Source organism: Salvelinus namaycush, chromosome 18 (genome assembly GCF_016432855.1).
Source record: "Salvelinus namaycush isolate Seneca chromosome 18, SaNama_1.0, whole genome shotgun sequence".
NCBI classification, from domain to species: Eukaryota; Metazoa; Chordata; class Actinopteri; order Salmoniformes; family Salmonidae; genus Salvelinus; species Salvelinus namaycush.
Window position 1 is genome coordinate 31,558,671 of NC_052324.1, and position 24,840 is coordinate 31,583,510.

At 41.2% G+C, this 24,840-nt stretch overlaps 1 protein-coding gene across 1 annotated transcript in view; it reads right to left on the minus strand.

Moving 5' to 3' along the window:
• LOC120062914 (zinc finger matrin-type protein 4-like) overlaps positions 1-24,840 on the minus strand; it is a 168,228-nt gene that overhangs the window by 55,802 nt on the left and 87,586 nt on the right. Inside the window, exon 3 of the mRNA XM_039012974.1 lies at positions 6,751-6,907. Within this exon, the coding sequence (XP_038868902.1) occupies positions 6,751-6,907 (157 nt within the window). The remainder of the gene's footprint in view (positions 1-6,750; positions 6,908-24,840) is intronic.

The window sequence follows — 24,840 nt, forward strand, 5'->3', positions numbered from 1 at the left end:
TGGATATGTCAGGCGTCCATTCTTCTTAGAATAGATGTTTCGGCGGTTGTTGGTATTTGCATCCCAGGTTTACATAATTTCTAGCTGCAGACGAGTAATTAGTATCTAAGATTTGCTCTTATTCTGTAGGGATCAATAGTCTCAGAGTTTCAAAGTCTCAAACATTTCCATCCGTGTAGCCAACTCACCACGTGGTATGGTTTTCTAGTCTTGGTACTCAAACCTGTGCCACCTCAGCTTACACCGAGGTATGCGTGGTCTTAACTATTCGCAGTCACAGCTCACACTGTGGGCTTGCTTAGTCTGAAGGGGATTTTCTTAGGAGGGGCTTTTATTCGTAACAGTAGAAGAGGGCGGTTCCATGACGCCAGATCATGTCTGTGCTCATGGGGGCGTGGCTGCTGACTAGTTAAACTTTACAGGGAATACAATTTTCTCAAAATTAAAGGTTAACATCACATTACATCATTTCACAAATAGTTTCAACTTTACTCATTCATTTGATAAAATAATTAGATGCAAACACCATAACTGAGAAATGTACACATTCAGAGATATAGTTATGTGTGTTTCCTGTCCTTTGTGAGGTCACCAAATGAAACACACTCAACATAACTGTCCCTTAAGTGTCCATGGACCCTTCCCAAAAGTGGACATAAAGTTTCATTTTCCCATTTTGGGGACTTAGGAGTTCGGCCACATTAAATCCTTTGTTCACTCTGTGGTCTCTCTCTCTGCCTGAAAAGGGGGAGAGAGTCTCCGCCAGGAATTTACGACCACAGATAACAGAACCTGGGTGTAGGAGAGAGTGAGAGAGGGGGAAGCCACGATCTACACCCAGAAAGGGCCACTTCATGACACAGGTCAAGACCCTGGTGAGGACGATGAGCACGCAGATGAGCTTCCCTGAGATGGTTTCTTACAGTTTTTGCAGAAATTATTCAGTTGTGCAAAGCCACAATTTCAACAGCTGTCCGGGTGGCTGGTCTCAGACCAACTTGCAGGTGAAGAGGCTGCATGTGGAGGCCCTGGGCTGGCGTGGTTACACTTGGTCTGCAGTTGAGACCAGTTGGATGTACAGTATTTCCAAATTCTCTAAAACAACATTGGAGGCGGCTTATGAAATCAAGAAATTAACATTAAATGATCTATTAATCATATATCAATTAATTAAATAGTAATCTGGGGCACCACGGGAAAATTGTATTTAATGTGTTACCGTTTTCCGAATTAACTCAAGAATATCAGAATATCTCAACATACTATTCATCATCCATCAATCACTTGCTCCTATTTCAGTCTCATTCTGAATGTCGTAATATCCTATAAATCTGCACGAACCCTAGTCTCCATGATGAATCAGCTTACACAAATTGACTTAATTATTTATTTACTAACTAATGAAATAATCACACAGAAATACATAAACACACACACAGATTATACATTGATTATTACATAATGCAATGAAAAGTCCTTAGTGGACTAACCCGATATGACGGCTGGTTACACAATGAAAGGGGTGGGGAAAGAAATAGCGGGAGAATGAAAGACAAAGGAATTCAACTATCGTACATAGTTGAATAATACGCTTATCGTAAATGTGGATATTTAGCACCCTAACAACCGCTCATTCGGATTTAGAAATGCAAAGTACATATTTGCGCTTGTCTTCTCTCTCTCTGTTGAAGTCGCCCGATCAGTCTATGACGAATAGTTCGACAGAAAGTCTCTGGTTGTGTAAGTCTGGTTGTCCACCAGAGGTCACCATGTCCTTTGTAGTTGTAGTAGGTTTCCTTTGTTCTGGAAGTGTTTGTTAGAATGAATACATTAGACATACCAATGGTCGTTTGATAGAGGAATGTTATTATTTTCTCGTCTTTGGTTTATTTTCCTAGGCTACGTTACATGCAGAGCTGCAGGAGGTCTGCAGGGTCTTACCTTTTTCTGGTCTGGTAGAGTCTAACCATTTTACACGTGTAGCCACAGCTCTACGCTTTCTGGTCTAGTAGTTTTAAACCATTTTACATGCCAGTAGCAACCCAGCAATGTACAGGTCTAATGTCAATTTGTTAGGAGTCCTTTTATAAGCACTCTGGCAAAAGGGGCGTTCCTTCCTTTTGGCATAATGTCTGTGGACAAGTGGGTGTGGTAACTGACTGGGTAAAACATTACATGAAAACAATTATCTAATTTAGAAGGCTAAATTCACATTTCATCTTCTCACAAATAGTTTTACATTTAATCATGTAAGTTTAAAACATTTAGATGTAACTCTGACATATTCTGAAAGCTTTTAAAGTTACAATGTTTCCGTTATAATGTCTTTCATGATATCACAGAACAATAACTGATGTGACATGATTGTTCTGTAAGTCCCTCCCGACCATTTCCCACATTATTTATGTTAGAAATATTATTTCAATGAACAATCTTTAGATGTTAAAGTATTCAGGCCAGAGTCTCTCTCTACACACAAAGGATTTTAAACTCAATACTACAGAGCAGAAGGGAGGGTTTCTGCCAGGTATTTACGATCCGGTTGTTAAGTCATAAAACTCTGGTGGGAGAAGGAGATGGGGGGGGTCTGGCTATTTGTCAGCCCTGTGCCGTGCTGATCTGGCGCTTATGATCCTCACCCAAGAGTAGGTAATAGGATGTAATTTGGGACACAGCCCTTGTCCATGGTCACTGGACTCACTGGGAGAAAGGGGATGAATGGAGGATAAGAGAAGAAGAGGAGGAGAGTGTTCCTGAAACACAAAGCGCTGAAGGGAAAACAGACCCTGAGGTTCCAGGGTGTGGGACTGACTGGGACTAGATATGTTTGTTAAAGGTGTGTGGGACTGACTGGGCCTAGATATGTTTTACCAACAAATCAAATCAACGTTTATTTGTCACGTGCGCCAAATACAACAGTGAAATGCTTACTTATCAGGCTCTAACCAATAGTGCAAAAAAGGTATTAAGTGAACAATAGGTAAGTAAAGAAATAAAACCAACAGTAAAAAGACAGTGAAAAACAGTAGCAAGGCTATAAAAGTAGCGAGGCTACATACAGACACCGGTTAGTCAGGCTGATTGAGGTAGTATGTATACATGTAGATATGGTTAAAGTGACTATGCATATATGATGAACAGAGAGTAGCAGTAGCGTAAAGAGGGGTTGGCGGGTGGTGGGTGGTGGGACACAATGCAGATAGCCCGGTTAGCCAATGTGCAGGAGCACTGGTTGGTCGGGCCTATTGAAGTAGTATGTACATATGTACATGAATGTGTAGTTAAAGTGACTGTGCACATATGATAAACAGAGAGTAGCAGCAGCGTAAAAGAGGGGTTGGGGGGGGGCACACAATGCAAATAGTCCGGGTAGCCATTTGATTACCTGTTCAGGAGTCTTATGGCTTGGGGGTAAAAACTCTTGAGAAGCCTTTTTGTCCTAGACTTGGCACTCCGGTACAACTTGCCATGCGGTAGTAGAGAGAACAGTCTATGACTGGGGTGGCTGGGGTCTTTGACAATTTTTTGGGCCTTCCTCTGACACCGCCTGGTGTAGAGGTCCTGGATGGCAGGCAGCTTAGCCCCAGTGATGCACTACCCTCTGTAGTGCCTTGCGGTCGGAGGCCGAGCAATTGCAATACCAAGCAGTGATGCAACCAGTCAGGATGCTCTCGATGCTGCAGCTGTAGAACCTTTTGAGGATCTCAGAACTCATGCCAAATATTTTTAGTTTCCTGACGGGAAATAGGCTTTGTCGTGCCCTCTTCACAACTGTCTTGGTGTGTTTGGACCATTCTAGTTTGTTGGTGTGGGGACACCGAGGAACTTGAAGCTCTCAACCTGCTCCACTCCAGCCCCGTCGATGAGAATGGGGGCGTACTTGGTCCTCCTTTTTCTGTAGTCCACAATCATCTAAGCCCAATACATTTAAACTCAGTTTTTCACAATTATTGACATTTAATCCTAGTGAAAATTCCCTGTCTTAGGTCAGTTAGGATCCCCACTTTATTTTAAGAATGTTAAATGTCAGAATAATAGTATAGAGAATGATTTATTTCAGCTTGTATTTCTATCATCACATTCCCAGTGGGTCAGAAGTTTACATACACTCAATTAGTATTTGGTAGCATTACCTTTAAATTGTTGAACTTGGATCAAACGTTTCGGGTAGCCTACCACAAGCTTCCCACAATAAGTTGGGTGAATTTTGGCCCATTCCTCCTGACAGAGCTGGTCTAACAGTCAGGTTTGTAGGCCTCCTTGCTCGCACATGCTTTTTCAGTTCTGCCCACAATATTTCTATAGGATGGAGGTCAGGGCTTTGTGATGGCCACTCCAATACCTTGACTTTGTTGTCCTTAAGTCATTTTGCCACAACTTTGGAAGAATGCTTGGGGTCATTGTCCATTTGAAAGACCCATTTGCGACCAAGCTTTAACTTCGTGACTGATGTCCTGAGATGTTGCTACAATATATCCACAATTTTCCTTTCTCATGATGCCATCTATTTTGTGAAGTGCACCAGTCCCTCCTGCAGCAAAGCACCCCCACAACATGATGCTGCCACTCCCGTGCTTCACAGTTGTGATGGTGTTCTTTGGCTTGCTAGCCTCCCCCTTTTCCCCCCAAACATAACTATGGTCATTATGGCCAAACAGTTCTATTTTTGTTTCATCAGACCAGAGGACATCTCTCCAAAAAGCATGATCTTTGTCTCCATGTGCTGTTGCAAACCGTAGTCTGGCTTTTTTATGGTGGGTTTGGAGCAGTGTCTTCTTCCTTGCTGAGCGGCCTTTCAGGTTATGTCGATATAGGACTCATTTAACTGTGGATATAGATACTTTTGTACCCGTTTCCTCCAGCATCTTCACAAGGTCCTTTGCTGTTGTTCTTTGATTGATTTGCACTTTTCGCACCAAAGTACATTCATCTCTAGGAGACAGAATGCGTCTCCTTCCTGAGCGGTATGACGGCTGCGTGGTCCCATGGTGTTTATACTTGCGTACGATTGTTTGTACAGATGAACGTGGTACCTTCAGGCGTTTGGAAATTGCTCCCAAGGATGATCCAGACTTGTGGAGTCCTACAATGTTTTTTTCTGGGGTCTTGGCTGATTTCTTTAGATTTTCCCATGATGTCAAGCAAAGAGGCACTGAGTTTGAAGGTAGGCCTTGAAATACATCCACAGGTGCACCTCCAATTGACTCAAATGATGTCAATTAGCATTTTAGAAGCTTCTAAAGCCATGACATCATTTTCTGACATTTTCCAAGCTGTGGTTAAAGCACAGTCAACTTAGTGTATGTACACTTCTGACCCACTGGAATTGTGATACAATGAATTATAAGTGAAATAATCTGTCTGTAAGCAATTGTTGGAAAAATTACTTGTGTTATGCACAAAGTAGATGTCCTAACCGACTTGCCAAAACTATAGTTTGTTGACAAGAAATGTGTGGTGTGGTTGAAAAACGAGTTTAAATGACTCCAACCTGAGTGTATGTAAACTTCCGACTTCAACTGTAGAACTGACAGAGATACTGTACATTTACACACAGAGACTGAGGCCAGGACTACTATAATGAGTATTGCAGCAGTGTCTGGCCTTGGTTTCAGCTAGGGTAAGCATCCCTCTGCCTTTTTTATATGAGACACAAACTGACCAAATGTATTGTTTTGGCACTGTATTTTCATGCCTCTCCACTAGCTAATTGCACAATTGTGAACTATTGCAGAGTCAAACAATAGGCACAGAGGGCTTTCCACCAAGCTAAAGTAAACATTTTGTTCAAGGATATCTGAAATAACAGATGAGTCAAAAAAAATCAGCACATGAAAAGACTTACAATCAGATGCAAATTCTCCAGAGATAGAACCCCCAAATAAACAAACACAGCTGGTGATTTATTCACCTCCTGCATCCCCTCTGCATATCCAGATCTCAGGCATTGCATTAGGGAATGATCTGATTAAATACAAGTTTGGTTATTTTTTCTAATCCTAATTTACCCCATGGCCAGCTTTACCCCATGGCCATTATTCTTTCAACTGCCAATTTGTAAGCAGCAGCTGTAGTTTAAAGTATCGTCCAGACTTTCCTCAACCCAGAGGTACTGCGGCAGACGATTACATCTAAACAAAACACCCACAGAGAAGACAATAAGACGATACATTGAGTTTCTCCACCAGTCCATACACACAAGGGGGCGGCAGGTAGCCTAGTGGTTAGAGTGTTGGGTCAGTAACCTAATGGTTCCAGGATCAAATCCCTGAGCTGACAAGGTAAAAATCTGCTGTTCTGCCCCTGAACAAGGCATTTAACCCACTGTTTCCCGGTAGGCCGTCATTTTAAATAAGAATTTGTTCTTAAAACTGACTTGCCTAGTTAAATAAAGGTTAAAACATTAAAACAATTGTTTTTAAGCTACATCTCCTCTCTGTGCTAGCTAGTAGCCCAAAGTTTACCTGTGGCTTTCTGCTTGTCTAGTTGTCCTAGCTAGAACCTCTGTGTGTGAGGACAAGCACATCGATCTTAACACAGAGTTGTGTTAGACATCTCTGTCACATCTGTCACCGCAAGTCTCCTCGGATTGTCTGATGTCATCAGACTGCAGGCTTGTCGAGGTGACAAAAGGACAAGTTCCATTTCAACAAGGAAACAACATGCAGATGTCTCTACAGGAGAGTGAGTTAAAGACACAGACAGAAAGAGAGCGAAAAGAGACAGAGAGACAAAGAGAGAGAAGCCTACCTTTGGCTGTGATGGCAGGCTGCTCCCCCAGCAGCAGCTTTAATCTCTTGGCGTGGATTTTGCCTTGGTAATGTGACTGTGCCACCACTGCTGAGGTGAAGGACATGTTACACAGCGTGCAGCACTTGTTCTTGTCCACGTCTCCCTCCTCACTTCCCTGCAAAACACACACACATACACACAGGTTCAGTCAACAAGGCTATCAGCAAAAAAAGACAGAAAAAAATATCACTGTTTAACTTCACTAGGCTAGGGGGCAGCATTCGGAATTTTGGATGAAAAGCGTGCCCAAATTAAACTGCCTGCTACTCAGGCCCAGAAGATAGGATATGCATATAATTAGTAGATTTGGAGAGAAAACACTCTAAAAGGTTCCAAAACTGTTAAAATAATGTCTGTGAGTATAACAGAACTGATATGGCAGGCGAAAACCTGAGGAAAATCCAACCAGGAAGTACTATTATTTTGAAAGGCTGTTTTTCTATTGAAAGCCTATCCACCATACAAAGACTTTGGACCCAGTTCACGATATCTATGGCTTCCTCTACATGTGGCCAGTCTTTAGGCATTGTTTCAGGCTTTTACTCTGAAAAATGAGGGAGATACAGCACCTTCAATGAGAGGCCAGTGGAAATTTCCAGCCACGAGTCCTGCGCGTGATCTGGAGCACGCATGCATTTCTTGTTTCTGCTTTTCTATTGACGAAGCTTTTGTCCGGTTGAAATATTATTGATTATTTATGACAAAAAAAACCTGAGGATTGATTTTAAACATCGTTTGACATGTTTCTACTAACTTTTATTGTACTTTTTTAACTTTTCGTCTTGATGTTGAGAGTGTGCATTGTGCCTTTGGATTTCTGAACTAAACGCACCAACAAAACTGAGGTTTTTGGACATAAAGAGGGACATTATCGAACAAAACAAACATTTATTGTCTAACATGGAGACCTGGGAGTGCCACCAGATGAAGATCATCAAAGGTAAGTGATTAATTTTAATGCTATTTCTGATCAAATGTATCACTAACCTATGATGATCTTCATCAGATGGCACTCATATGACTTCATGTTACACAATACATGTATGTTTTGTTCGATTACGTTCATATTTATATCCAAAAATCTCAGTTTACTTTGGCGCGTTATGCTCAGTAATGTTTTGCTTCCAAAACATCCGGTGATTTTGCAGAGAGCCACATCAATTTACAGAAATACTCATTATAAATGTTGATGAAAATACAAGTGTTATGCATGGAATTAAAGATATACTTCTCCTTAATGCAACCGCCGTGTCAGATTTCAAAAAATGTTTACAGCGAAAGCACACCATGGAATAATCTGAGTACAGCGCTCAGAGATCAAAACAAGCCATACAGATACCCGCCATGTTGTGGAGTCAACATAAGTCAGAAATAGCATTATAAATATTCACTTACCTTTGATGATCTTCATCGGAATGCACTCCCAGGAATCCCAGTTCCACAATAAATGTTTGTTGTGTTCGATAAAGTCCATAATTTATGTCCAAATACCTCCTTTTTGTTCACACGTTTAGTACAGTAATCCAAATGCACAACGCGCGAGCACTTAGTTCAGACGAAAAGTAAAAAAAGTTATATTACAGTTCGTAGAAACATGTCAAACGATGTATATAATCAATCTTTAGGATGTTTTTATCATAAATCTTCAATAATGTTCCAACCGGACAATTCCTTTGTCTTTAGAAATGAAAAGGAACGCAACTCGCTCTCACGGCCACGCGCCTGACTTAGCTCATGGCATTCTGCCAGACCTCTTAGTCAAACAGCTCTTATTCGCTCCCCCTTCATAGTAGAAGCCTGAAACAAGGTTCTAAAGACTGTTGACATCTAGTGGAAGCCTTAGGAAGTGCAATCGGACCAAATTTTACACTGTATATTGGATAGGCAAAGACTTGAAAACCTACAAACATCAGATTTCCCACTTCCTGGTTGGATTTTTTCCTCAGGTTTTTGCCTGCCATATGAGTTCTGTTATACTCACAGACATCATTCAAACAGTTTTAGAAACTTCAGAGTGTTTTCTATCCTAATCTCCTAATAATATGCCTATCTTAGCTTCTGGGCCTGAGTAGCAGGCAGTTTACTCTGGGCACCTTATTCATCCAAGCTACTCAATACTGCCCCCCAGCCATAAGAAGTTAAAGGAAGTAGATTTAATTTTTTCATTGGAAGCTTTTGATAAATGAACTCAGGAATATGACAAAAGGAATTGTGTGGTCAAATGCGGGTCATTTTTCAGGGGGGGAAAACCACTCAAAGGTAATATTGTTCTAGATGTGACCCCCAACCCCATATGATTCATCACTGTGTGTGTGTGTGTGAGGTGTAGTGTACTCTGCGTGGGGGTGTACAATATAACCCTGCACCAGCAAATACTCCCCAAACCCTGTATGTTAGAGCCACATGGTGCTTAGGGGGCAGCTGTACATTTAGCAGCACATCAGTAAGCTCGACACGCTACAGTTCCTGGGAACAAGAGCAATCAACACTCCTCGTGGGCTTAATCATTTGTTCTTGGTGGGATGCAAATGGAGGCATTTCAGAAGTGGTATGGAGTATAAGAAAGTGGGGAGTGATGGGATGGAGGACCTCTCCCTGAAACTGCATCTGTGCTGCCTGATGCAGAAACACATATCCTGACAGAGAGAGAGTGAGCGAGCGAGCGAGCGAGAGAGCACCTGGCTGCCAGACTGTGGGAGATGGATGCAGCCATTTCTACCAGGAAGCTATCCCACCAGGCGGCTTATAGACAGGCTGATAGTCCAGAAGAAAAACGATCAAAACTTCAAACCCAAATCATTCTGATTTAAGTTCACTTTCTTGTGTTGTGAATGTGCTATTACATTTTAAAGGTCCAACGCAGCAGTTTTTATGTTAATATCAAATCAGTTCTGGGTAACAATTAAGTACCTAGCTTCTTAGCAAAGAGCAATTTCTCAAGCAAGAATTTAGCTAGGACTGTCTGGTAGTGGTCTGAGTGGGGAGGGGAAAACTGAAAACTACTGTTATTGGCAGAGTGGTTTGGAACACTCTTTCTACTTGGTAAATTAATTAATTGACCACCTGGTGATGTTACCAGGTAGCCCAAAAACTCCATCCCACAACAACAGGCTGAAATTCCAGGCAGATTATTATTCCAACCTCACAGTGTGGAAATGGACTGAGTATACCAAACATTAGGAACACCTTCCTATTGAGTTGCACCTCCTCCCTCCTCCCTGATGCTGGTTCATGTTGACTCCAATGCTTCCCACAGTTTTGCAAAGTTGGCTAGTTGTCCTTTTGGTGGTGGACCATTCTTGATATACGCTGAAAACTGTTGAGCGTGGAAAAACCCAGTAGCGTTGCAGTTCTTTACACAAACCAGCACTTACAGTACTACACCGTTCAAATGCACTTACATGTTTTGTCGTACCCATTCACCCTCTGAATGGGACACAAACACAATCCATGTCTCAACTGTCTCAAGGCTTAAAAATCCTTCTTTAACTGGTCTCCTCCCCGTCATCTACACTGATTGAAGTGGATTTAACAAGTGACATCAATAAGGGATCATAGCTTTCACCTAGTCAGTCTATGTCATGGAAAGAGGTGTTCTTAATGTTTGGTATACTCAGTGAATATAAAACACAGGAAAAGCACGCTTTTGACTGCATAGGGCCTTTAACAGTCACAAACATATTTAACTTGTTTTGCTTGCTGGAGCCAGACAGTTTACATTTTAGACACAAAAGCATTCCTCATATACATTTCCCTCGTATAGTACAGAATGTATGCATAATACGCAGCACTGCACTGAAAGGAATCTTAAAGAGCCATATGATGGATGAGCCCATCTCCTTCTGTGACTAAAACCCAAAGCTTGTTTTCAGGTATTCCCCACGGTTCCATCTCCCTGCGAAGTGGAGAACATGGCAGTAGTGGGTAGTGATCTGGCTACAGCACAGCACATTGTCACACAACGCTGTGCTTTAAGGCATAGTCACACGTTACATGACACCAACACAAAACACTCCTCTATACATAGCCTTGCCACGCAATTCCCCATACTACTGAGCCAAACAGAACAGATCGGATCCTTGATGGTGCACTGCAGTGTGATGTAGGCCTAGGGTCTGCAGGCTTGCAAGAGACAGCGTGTGTATGTGTCCCAAAGGTGACTCTTTTCAGGAAACTAGGTGTATTTTGCACGCCACTACTTCATAGGAGAAGCATTTGAACATAAACATGTATTTTTCTATCAAAATGCATTTTTGGGGGCAGAAATGCCTGGAACATGTGAACTTTCATGTGCCTTAATTACAAACTTGTATTCCATCCATCAATATTTATAAAACTGTTAAATTACAAGCCTAGTTGGTTTAGCCATGGAAAAAGTCAGGAACCTTCCCACTAGCCATGATTGGCCGAGATAATGTATGGGCTGGACATGACGGGAGATGAGTTTGGATTGGTCTTCCATGTAGCATGTCTATAACGTGAGCTGTTCAGTTTGAAAGATATAACATTAACCATAGAGAACTACAAAGGTTTTGCTACTTTTCTCTTCAACATTGATGACCTGAATTTAGCAGGCGCTATCGTCAGATCAGTAGGAAAAAGTGATGGGTTACTTTCTGCACACCTGCTATGCTCATTGTGAACCGGAGTGACTTGACACAAAGCTGGCCAAACAAGATGTAGCTACAAACAAAACGGAGTTAACTTCTTATGGGCAGGTGGGACGGTAGCGTCCGGTGAAATTGCAGAGCACAAAATTCAAACTACAGAATTATAAATATTTAACTTTCATAAAATCACAAGTGTAATACATCAAAATAAAGCTTAATTTTTTGTTAATCCAGACGCTGTGTCAGATTTTTAAAAGGCTTTACGACGAAAGCACACGATGCGATTATCTGAGGACAGCGCCCTGCATACAAAAGCATGAAAAAAATGTTTCAACCAGGCAGGTGCGCCTCGAAAGTCAGAAATAGCGATATAATAAATGCCTTACCTTTGATGATCTTCTTCTGTTGGCACTCCAAAAGGTCCCAGATACATCACAAATGGTCCTTTTATTTGATAATGTTCTTCTTTATATCCATAAAAACTCAGTTTAGCTGGCGTGCTTCAGTCAATAATCCACCCAGTTTCCCTCCATCAAAATGCATACAAAATGAATCCCAAAAGTTACTAATAAACTTTTCCAAACAAGTCAAACAACGTTAATTTGTAAGTCGCTCTGGATAAGAGCGTCTGCTAAATGACTTAAATGTAAAATGTTAAATGTAAATGTTTATAAATCAAACCTTAGGTACCCTAATACGTAAATAAACAATACAATTTAAGACGGAGAATCGTTATTGTCTTTACCGGAGAAAAATACCAAAGAACGCGCTCTCTTCCAAACACTTGGAAACACTACAGCCAAAATGGGAGCCACCTAGAAAAACTAAAATTTCTGGCTCATTTTTCCAAAAACCAGCATGAAACTCTTTCTAAAGACTGTTGACATCTAGTGGAAGCCCTAGGAACTGCAATCTGGGAGGATTTCAACTTAAAATAAAAGTGACAGCCATTGAAAACAGTGGTAGGCTGAATTGATTTTTGGGGGGGATGGTTTGTCCTCGGGGTTTCGCCTGCCATATCAGTTCTGGTATACTCACAGACATCATTTTAACAGTTTTAGAAACTTTAGAGTGTTTTCTATCCAAATCTAACAATTATATGCATATCCTAGCTTCTGGGCCTAAGTAACAGGCAGTTTACTTTAGGCACGCTTTTCATCCCGACGTGAAAATACTGCCCCCTACCCAAGAGAGGTTAAATGGTTCCAGTCTGCCATGAAGCGTTCGTCCATGTATACAGGTAAGAGTCTAGCTACATTTTCCAGATATAAGTTTCTAATTTTGTAAGACAGTAATTTTTATTGCAAGTTAAAGCATACTGTTAGTTAGCTAGCAAACATTAGCTTGTAGACATCCGTGTAGTAATATTATTCGAATCAGCAATTCATTTGCATTGCTAGTTATAGCCTAAAGTTAGATAGTTAACAGCTTTAGCTACCTGCAGATTCATACTACAGCTATGACAATGTTTGTATTTGTAGTAGTATGAGTTGGGGTTATGCCGGTTCATTGTTTAGCTAGCTAGCTACCTAGCTAGCTACATGTCTAAACAAAACACAGGTGTGTCTGGGGATGATTACGGACATCGATTGTATTTCATGAACATGTGTACATGTCTAGACAATAGTGACCCATCCACTTAGCTAGATGTGGGTGAGGGGTGGTTATAGCATTTCCTTCACATGACCCATCAATTTAGAAAAGTGTGTCGGGTAAGCGTCATCTAATAACAATAAAATATTTATCAAATATTTTTATCTGGACACTTTCTGTTTTTGATATTGGTACTATGCAAGTATGCAAGCTCTATCACTGTCCCATTTACATCTTCTGTATCCTGTGCATGTGACAAATAAACATAGATTTTATTTGATATAGCGTGTGTTTACCACATGGCCTCACATGTGAATCCTTAAAGAGATGGGTGGGACTTAGGCTTAAGAGGGTGTGAACTATGCTAAATGGATGTAGACAAAGGGCTCTCCAGTAGGTGTACCAAAACATTCAAGGCCATTTTCTCAAAAGTGGGGTTCCAAGTCTATCAACTTTCTAAGCAGAATTACTTTCCCATTGTTCCTCAACTGCAGTGTACGATATACAATTTTCTACCTCTGAGTCTCTACTTTTATGCAATGTAAAAGACATCATTTCAAATTGTGCTACATAAGACCTAATCGAGGTGATCAGTCACAAATGGTAACCTATTAGAGATAGCGAGATAGCAAGATGGCGCCGACAGAGATGGTCGCCTCGCTTCAAGTCCTTAGGAAACTATGCAGTAATTTGTTTTCCATGTATTATTTCTTACATTGTTAGCTCAGAAAATCTTAAGTGTTATTACATACAGCCGGAAAGAACTATTGGATATAAGAGCGACGCCAATTCACCAACATTACAGCCAGGAATACGACTGTCCCGAAGCGGATCCTTTGTTCGGACCTCCACCCTGGACGTAGGATCTAATCCCAGAGGGCGACCCAAAACAACGTTGTCGCCGCAGGAGAGGCAGACAGAGCGGCCTCCTGGACAGACTTAGAAGGCGAGCACACCATCCACCGCTTCCGAGCATATTAGTTGCCAATATCCAGTCCCTAGACAACAAGGTAGATGAAATTAGGGCACGAGTTGCCTTCCAGAGAGACATCAGAGATTGTAACATTCTCTGTTTCACGGAAACGTGGCTTATTCTGGATATGTTGTCAGAGTCGGTACAGCCAATGGGCTTCTTCATGAGTCATGGCACGAGAAACAAACATCTTTCTGGTAAGAAGAAGGGCGGGGGTGTATGCCTCATGATTAACCCACTCATGGTGTAACAATAACAACATACAGGAACACAAGTCCTTTTGTTCACTTGACCTAGAATTTCTTACAATCAAATGCCAACCGCATTATCTCCCAAGAGAATTCTCTTCGATTATAGTATATCCCCCCAAGCAGATACCTCGACAGCCCTGAAAGAACTTCACTGGACTCTATGTAAACTGGAAACCATATTTACATTTACATTTTAGTCATTTAGCAGACGCTCTTATCCAGAGCGACTTACAGTAGAGTGCATACATTTTATTACATTTTACATACTGAGACAAGGATATCCCTACCGGCCAAACCCTCCCTAACCCGGACGACGCTATGCCAATTGTGCGTCGCCCCACGGACCTATATATCCTGAGGCTGCATTTATTGTAGCTGGGGATTTTAACAAAGCTAATTTGAGAACAACGCTACCTAAATTATACCAGCACATTGACTGTTGTACCCACTCGAGCAAAACACTGGACCACTGCTACTCTAACTTCCGCAATGCATACAAGGCCCTCCCCCACCCTCCCTTCGGCAAATCTGAACACAACTCCATCTTGCTCGTACTGTCCTATAGGCAGAAACTCAAACAGGATGTACCCGTGACTAGAACCATTCAACGCTGGTTTGACCAATCGGAATCTACACTTCAAAATTGTTTTGATCACGTGGACTGGAAAATGTTCCGGAAAGCCAATAACATTGATTTATACGCTGACTCTGTGAGTGAGTTTATTAGGAAGTGCATTGGAGATGTTGTACCCAGTGTGACTATTAAAACCTACCCCAACAAGAAACCGTGGATAGACGGCGGCATTCGCACAAAACTGAAAGCACAAACCACCTTATTCAACCATGGAAAGAGGTCGGGGAATATGGCCGAATACAAACAGTGTAGTTATTCCCTCCACAAGGCAATCAAACAAGCGAAAAGTTGGTATAGGGACAAAATGGAGTCGCAATTCAACGGCCCAGACATGAGACTTGCGTGGCAGAGTCTACAGGCAATTACGGACTCAAAAAAAAACCAGCCATGTCACGGACACCGACGTCTTGCTTCCAGACAAGCTAAACACCTTCTTTGCCCGCTTTGAGGATAATACATTGCCACTGACGCGACCAAGGACTGCGGGCACCCCCTCTCCTTCTCCATGGCCGATGTGAGTAAGACATTTAAACGTGTTAACCCTCGCAAGGCTGCCGGCCCAGACGGCATCCCTAGCTGCATCCTCAGAGCATGCGCAGACCACCTATCCCAGTCTGCCGTCCCCACATGCTTCAAGATGGCTACCATTGTTCCTGTATCAAAGAAAACAAAGATAACTGAACAAAATGACTATTACCCCGTAGCACTCACTTCTGTCATCATGAAGTACTTGGAGAGACTAGTCAAGGATCATATCACCTCCACCTTACCTGCCTAGACCCACTTCAGTTTTGCATACCACCCCAACAGGTCCACATACAATGCAATCGCCATCACACTGCCCTATCCCATCTGGACAAGAGGAATACCTATGTAAGAATGCTGTTCATTGACTACAGCTCAGCATTCAACACCATAGTACCCTCCAAGCTCATCATTAAGCTTAAGGCACTGGGTCTCAACCCCGCCCTGTGCAATTGGGTCCTAGACTTTCTGACGGGCCGCCCCCAGGTGGTGAAGGTAGGAAACAACATCTCTACTTTGCTGATCCTCAACACTGGGGCCCCACAAGGGTGCATGCTCAGCCCCCTCCTGTACTCCCTGTTCACCCATGACTGCATGGCCATGCACGCCTCCTACTCAGTCATCAAGTTTGCAGACGACACAACAGTAGTGGGCCTAATTACCAACAACGACGAGACAGCCTACAGGGAGGAGGTGAGGGCACTTGGAAGTGTGCTGTCAGGAAAACAACCTCTCACTCAATGTCAACAAAACAAAGGAGATGATCGTGGACTTCAGGAAACAGCAGAGGGCGCACCCCCCTATCCACATCAACGGGACAGTAGTGGAGAAGGTGGAAAGTGAAGTTCCACAGTGTACACATCACAGACAAACTGAAATGGTCCACCCACACAGACAGCGTAGTGAAGAAGGTGCAACAGCGCCTCTTCAACCTCAGGAGGCTGGAGAAATGTGGCTTGTCACCTAAAACCCTCACAAACTTTAACAGATGCACAATCGAGAGCATCCTGTCGGGCTGTATCGCCGCCTGGTACGGCTACTGCACCGCCCTCAACCGCAAGGCTCTCCAGAGGGTAGTGCAGTCTGCACAACGCATCACCAGGGGCAAACTACCTGCCCTCCAGGACACCTACAGCACCCGATGTCACAGGAAGGCCAAAAAGATCATCAAGGACAACAACCACCCGAGCCACTGCCTGTTCACCCCGTTATCATCCAGAAGGCGAGGTCAGTACAGGTGCATCAAAGCTGGGACCAAGAGACTGAAAAACAGCTCTATCTCAAGGCCATCAGACTGTTAAGCAGCCATCACTAACATAGAGAGGCTGCTGCCAACATACAGACCCAAATCACTGGCCACTTTAACAAATGGATTTAATAAAGGTATCACAAGTCACTTTAAATAATTCCACTTTAGTAATGTTTACATATCGTACATTACTCATCTCATATGTATATACTGTATTTCATACCATCTACTGCATCTTGCCTTTGCCGCACGGCCAAATCTCATCCATATATTTATATGTATATATATTCTAATTCCAACCCTTTACATTAGTGTGTATTAGGTAGTTGTTGTGAATTTGTTAGATTACTTGTTAGATATTACTGCACTGTTGGAACTAGAAGAACAAGCATTTCACTACACTTGCATTAACATCTGCTAACCATGTGTATGTGACAAATAACATTTGATTTGATTATTTATGACCAGGGCTCTGCCATTTGGAATGCAGATGTAGCCTAGGCCGATGGTCTGCTATCTGGCTTCTCAGTGAGACTCAGTGTTAGTCCAGAGCTGTTAATCTGGGCCAGATCTTTCCTTCCTGTCTGGATAGTGAGGGAGAGGAACAATGGCAGACTACTACCAGTGCTGAGTGGAGAGCAGCTTGAGTGGAGAAAGAGAGAGGCCTGCCTGCCTGGATACTGCAATGTTAGTCACTCAAAGACACACACACACACACACACACACACACACACACACACACACACAAGGGATGCACGGGTTATATCCACGGGGTGGACAGGTTTAGGGTCATAAAATATTGTGTGGACGAAATATTGGGTGGCGGACGGGATCAATAAAGAGAAAAACAATACATAAAAAATCAATAAATGTATAATTATTGTGAAATGTACATCTACAGTGCCTTCAGAAAGTATTCAAATCCCATTACTTTTTCCACATTTTGTTGTGTTACAGGCTGAATTTAAAATTGATTCAATTCAGATTTAGTGTCACTGATCTACACACAATATCCCATAATGTCAAAGTGGAATTTTGTTTGTAGAACAATGTTTACATTAATAAAAAATGAAAAGCTGAAATGTTTTGTGTCAATAAATATTCAACCCCTTTGTTATGGCAAGCCTAAATAAGTTCAGGACTAAAAATGTGCCTAATAAATCACATAAAAAGTTGCATGGACTCATTCTGTGTTAAATAATATTGTTTAGTAGGATTTTTTTAATGACTACCCATCTCTGTACTCCACACATACAAATACTGTATCTGTAAGGTCCCTCAGTCGAGTACTGAATATCAAGCACAGAGTTACCACAAAGACCAGAGAGGTTCTTCAATGCCTCTCAAAGAAGTTCACCGATTGGTAGATATCTTCTACTTCATCACAATCCCGGATCCGGGAGCACCCCCATCAGTAAAAAAGCTGACTAGCATAGCCTAGCATAGCGTCACAAGTAAATACTAGCATCTAAATATAATTAAATCACAAGTCCAAGACACCAGATGAAAGATACACATCTTGTGAATCCAGCCATCATTTCTGATTTTTAAAATGTTTTACAGGGAAGACACAATATGTATTTCTATTAGCTAACCATGATAGCAAAAGACACAACTTTTTTTTCCCACCATTTTTTTCCTGCATAGGTAGCTATCACAATTTCGACCAAATAAAGATATAGTCACTAACCAAGAAACAACTTCATCAGATGACAGTCTGATAACATATTTATTGTATAGCATATGTTTTGTTAGAAAAATGTGCATATTTCAGGTATAAATCATAGTTTTACATTGCAGCCACCATCACAACTCTCACCAAAGCAACTAGAATAACTACAGAGACCAACGTGAATTACCTAAATACTCATCATAAAACATTTATGAAAAATACACAGCGTACAGCAAATGAAAGACAAATATCTTGTGAATCCAGCCAATATTTCAGATTTTTTAAGTGTTTTACAGCGAAAACACAATATAGCATTATATTAGCTTACTACAATAGCCAACCACACAACAGCATTGATTCAAGCCAACAATAGCGATAACGAATAAACCAGCAAAAGATATAAATTTTTTCACTAACCTTCTCAAACTTCTTCAGATGACAGTCCTATAACATCATATTACACAATACATATAGAGTTTGTTCGAAAATGTGCATATTTAGCGGCACAAATCGTGGTTATACAATGAGAATAGTAGCCAAGCTGCCAACAATATGTCGGGAGAAATCTTGGGAGAGGCACCTAATCTAATCAGTAACTAATCATAAACTTGACTAAAAAATACAGGTTGGACAGCAAATGAAAGATACATTAGTTCTTAATGCAACCGCTGTGTTAGATTTTTAAAATTAACGTTACTACGACATACAGCGTGCGTTAAAGCGAGACCGCACCGAAATTAATGGCGGAATATGAGTTTTACATTTTTCAACAGAACAACGAATTAACATCATAAATAGTTCTTACTTTTTGATGAGCTTTCATCAGAATCTTGGGCAAATTGTCCTTTGTCCAAAAGAATCGTTGCTCGGTTGTAGATTGTCGCCTTCAACTTTGGAATTAGCAGTAAACATTAGCCATGTGGCCCAGACGTGCCCAACTCACTAGAACGCAGCACAAAGAAATATCCGAAAATCGCAATATACTGATATAAACTGATATAACTCGGTTTAAAATAACAACATTATGATGTCTTTAACACCTATATCGAATAAAATCAGAGCCGGATATATCTAACTCCTATAACGAGAGCTTTTCAGAACGCAATCCTGAGGTCTGTCTTGCGTCATGGCGAATGTTGAAAAGGCTGGACCCCCGGTTCCAAGCACATTTATATAGCCTCAGATCTGCCTAGCAACTCCATTCCAATTCTCATTGCTTGCTGACATCCAGGGGAAGGCGTATGCAGTGCATGTCGACCAATAGAATGCATGCAAATTAATAAACCGACCCTGGAACAGATTGCCTGATTTCAGATTTCTCACTTGCTGACAGGAAGATTGCTCCAACTCGAGTTCTGTTCTACTCACAGATATAATTCAAACGGTTTTAGAAACTAGAGAGTGTTTTCTATCCAATAGTAATAATAATATGCATATTGTACGAGCAAGAATTGAGTACGAGGCAGTTTAATTTGGGAACTAATTTTTTACAAAGTGAAAACAGCACCCCCTATTGAGAAAAGGATATGTAAGAAAAATGTCAGTGTTTAATTCAACAAGATAATTAAATGTTGTTTTTTGCCATCATTTGTAAGCCTGCCACACATACACTATATGATACATTTATTAAACATAAGAAAGAGTGTGAGTTGTCACAACCCGGCTAGTGGGAAGTGACAAATTTAACCATCTTACAAATAAAACCTTATTTGTTCATCGAAAATAGTGAATAACTCACCACAGGTTAATGAGAAGGGTATGCTTGAAAGTATGCAAATAACTCTGAAATGTTGGGTTGTATTGGAGAGAGTCACAGTCTTAAATAATTTTCCACACAGTCTGTGTCTGTATTTAGTTTTCATGCTAGTGAGGGCCGAGAATCCACTCTCACATAGGTACGTGGTTGCAAAGGGTCTTAACAGCGAGATTTGCCAAGGCAGGATACTCTGAACGCAGCCCAATCCAGAAATCTGGCAGTGGCTTCTGATTAAATTACATTTTCACAGAACCGCTTGTTGCAATTTAAATGAGGCTCTCTTGTTCAGATTTCGGTAAGTGGACTGGAGGCAGGGCATGAAAGGGACAACGAATCCAGTTGTTACCTGTGTAATTGTGCACCCAACTCACTCAGGTGCTTCGCTATATCACATTGTCCGTAAGCTTGAGTTCATTTACACACAAAAAACATACAATGATGAAAAGACCTGTGTGTTGTCCTTGTTGACCTCTCTAGGGTACGTGGGACGGTAGAGTCCCACCTCGTCAACAGCCAGTGAAACTGCAGGGCGCCAAATTCAAAACAACATAAATCCCATAATTAAAATTCCTCAAACATACATGTATTTACACCATTTTAAAGATACACTTGTTGTAAATCCAGCCACAGTGTCTGATTTCAAAAAGGCTTTACGACGAAAGCAAACCAAACGATTATGTTAGGTCACAGAAAAACACAGCCATTTTTCCAGCCAAAGAGAGGAGTCACAAAAAGCAGAAATATAGATTAAATGAATCACTAACCTTTGATGATCTTCATCAGAATGCACTCCCAGGAATCCCAGTTCCACAATAAATGTTAGATTTTTTTCGATAAAGTTAATCATTTATGTCCAAATAGCTTCTTTTTGTTAGCGCGTTTAGCCCAGTATTCCAAATTCACGAGGCCCGATCACTAGGAGTAAGTTCCGTACAGTCCGTAGAAATGTTTTTAACATAAATCTTCAATAATGTTCCAACCGGAGAATTCCTTTGTCTGTAGAAATGCAATGGAACGCAAGATAACTATCACGTGAACGCGCATGGTCAGCTTGTGGAACTCTGGGAGAGACCTTAATCTCCTCTCATTCGCCCTCACTTCACAGTAGAAGCATCAAACAAGGTTCTAAAGACTGTTGACATCTAGTGGAAGCGTTAGGAAGTGCAATATGACCCCATGTCCACTGTATCCTGGATAAGCAAAGAGTTGAAAAACTACAAACCTCAGATTTCCCACTTCCTGGTTGGATATTTTCTCAGGTTTTTGCCTGCCATATGAGTTGTTATACTCACAGACATCATTCAAACAGTTTTAGAAACTTCAGAGTGTTTTCTATCCAGATCTACTAATAATATGCATATCCTAGCATCTGGGCCTGAGTAGCAGGCAGTTTACTCTGGGCACGCTTTTCATCCGGACGTGAAAATACTGCCCCCTAACCCAAAGAAGTTAATGCAGACAAAGAAGAGCTCCAACTTCTTAATCATAGCCTCAATTTTGTCCCGCACATTGAATATAGTTGCGGAGAGTCTCTCAATTCAAAAACACGTGTCAATACTTTGCTCCTTGATAACCAATGCACTTATGTTGTAAAAGAGTTAAATGGTCGCTGCCCATATCATTGCAGAGTGCAGAAAATACACGAGAGTTCAGGGTCCTTGCTTTAACAAAGTTAACCATTTTCACTGCTACGTTTGGCTACATACGGACCGTTAGTGGAATTCCCGCGAGAGAGTAACGGTTAATGTGATTGGATATAATTATTTGACTAGGCTACCTGTATTTGACGTTGTGTTGTTATTTCGCTGAACACTAGATGGTTTCATTTTATTTTTGGCAGTGAAACAAGGCTAGTCAGGCGAGAAGAAAACCTCACCCAAATGTATAGCCCCATGAAGGCCTGATTCATGCAGTCTCCTCTGAACAGTTGATGTTGAGATGTGTCTGTTACTTGAACTCTGTGAAGCATTTATTTGGGTTGCAATCTGAGGTGCAGTTAACTTATCCTCTGCAGCAGAGGTAACTCACAGTCTTCCTTGCCTGTGGCAATCCTCAAGAGAGGCAGTTTCATCATAGTGCTTGATGGTTTTTGCGACTGCACTTGAAGAAACTTTCAAAGTTCTTGACATTTTCTGGATTGACTGACCTTCATGTCTTAAAGTAATGACGGACTGTCGTTTCTCTTTGCTTATTTTAGCTGTTCTTACCATAATATGGATTTGGTCATTTACCAAATAGGGCTGTCTTCTGTATACCACCCCTACCTTGTCACAACACAACTGATTGGTTCAAACGCAAGGTAAGAAATTCCACAAATTAACTTTTAACAAGGCATACCTGTTAATTGAAATACATTCCAGGTGACTACCTCATGAAGATGGTTGAGAGAATACCAAGAGTGTGCAAAGCTGTCATCAAGGCAAAGGGTGGCTACTTTGAAGAATCTCAAATATAAAATCTATATAATATAACACGTTTTTGGTTACTACATGATTCTATATGTGTTATTTCATGGTTTTGATGTTGTCACTATTATTCTACAATATAGAAAATTGTAATAATAAAGAAAAACCCTTGAATGAGTAGATGTGTCCAAACTTGACTGGTACTGTATATTATATAATTCATGGATTATGTTTTAAATACTCATATAAGTGTGGTAAATGTGTACATTTTCCTGTTCAAAAATATATTGTTCAAAACAAACTGTTCAGTTACTTACTACTCTGCCCATCAGTGAATGCCAGCTGCCTTGGTTGTTTTACCAGCTACTTGCCATGAGGGGGGAACGGCTCCAATGAAATCGCAGGATTTTATAGCATAAATTATAACAGCACAAAGTAAATGGACCGTCCTGGGGTGCTCAAATGTGCATCTGTTCAGTCCGAACTTCCGGGTCTGCTCTAGTCTCCTCCCAATGAGTCTCCCGCGCCAGACGACTTAATTTCGCACGCGAGACTAGATCCCTTCTATAAGGTACAGATGGCGCTAAAGCAAAAAACAACTTTGTAAATACCTTGCAAATAAATAATCCTAAAAAAAGTAATGGGAGCCTGGGACCTGATAATACACTAGCTAGAACCTTCTCATCACGGATGTGGTAGGACAATAAGCATGGCCAACTTTATTATTTTGCCCTGATGTTGTTTATAAGGTATTACTGTAGGTGACAGGGTGACATGTGTGGACTAAAACAGCATAAAATCGGGTCTATCACAAAGCATAATCAAATGAATTAATCAGCTACAGAAACTTTGAATCAAATCAAATTGTATTGGACAAATACACATATTTAGCCGGTGTTATTGTGGGTGTAGCAAAATGCTTTTGTTCCTGGCTCAAACAGTGCAGTAATATCTAACATACAAAACAATACATGTAAATCTAAAGGAAAATAATGGAATTAAGAAATATTAGGATGAGCAATGTCATAGTCCGGAATATAAATATACAGTTGAAGTCGGAAGTTTACATACACTTTAGCAAAATACATTTAAACTCAGTTTTTCACAATTCCTGACATTTAATCCTAGTAAAAATTCCTGTCTTAGGTCAGTTAGGATCACCACTTTATTTTAAGAATGTAAAACGTCAGAAAAATAGTAGACAATTATTTATTTCAGCTTTTATTTCTTTCATCACATTCCCAGTGGGTAAGAAGTTTACATACACTCAATTTGTATTTGGTAGCATTGCCTTGGGTCAAACATTTTGGGCAGCCTTCCACTAGCTTCCCACAATAAGTTGGGTGAATTTTGGCCAATTTCTCCTGACAGAGCTGGTGTAACTGAGTCAGGTTTGTAAGCCTCCTTGCTCGCACACACTTTTTCAGTTCTGCCCACAAATTTTCTATAGGATTGAGGTCAGAACTTTGTGATGGCCACTCCAATACCTTAACTTTGTTGTCCTTAAGCCATTTTGCCACAACTTTAGAAGTATGCTTGGGGTCATTGTCCATTTGGAAGACGCATTTGCGACTAAGCTTTAACTTCCTGACTGATGTCTTGAGATGTTGCTACAATATATCCACATAATTTTCCTTTCTCATGAAGCCATCTATTTGGTGAAGTGCACCAGTCCCTCCTGCAGCAAAGCACCCCCACAACATGATGCTGCCAACCCCGTGCTTCACGGTTGGGATGGTGTTCTTCGGTTTGCAAGCCTCCCCCTTTTTCCTCCAAACATAATGATGGCCATTACGTCCAAACAGTTCTATTTTTGTTTCATCAGACCAAAAAGTATGATATTTGTCCCCATGTGCAGTTGCAAACCGTAGTCTGGCTTTTTTATGGTGGTTTTGAAGCAGTGGCTTCTTCCTTGCTGAGCGGCCTTTCAGGTTATGTCGATATAGGACTCGTTTAACTGTGGATATAGATACCTTTGTACCTGTTTCCTCCAGCATCTGCACAAGGTCCTTTGCTGTTATTCTTTGATTGATTTGCACTTTTCGCACCAAAGTACGTTCATCTCTAGGAGACAGAACGCGTCTCCTTCCTGAACGGTATGACGGCTGCGCGGTCCAATGGTGTTTATACTTGCGTACTATTGTTTGTACAGATGAACGTGGTACCTTCAGGCATTTGGAAATTGTTCCAAAGGATGAACCAGACTTGTGGAGGTCTACATTTTTTTCTCTCAGGTCTTGGCTGATTTCTTTAGATTTTCTCATGATGTCAAGCAAAGAGGCACTGAGTTTGAAGGTAGGCCTTGAAATACATCCACAGGTACACCTCCAATTGACTCAAATTATGTCAATTAGCCTATCAGAAGCTTCTAATGCCATGA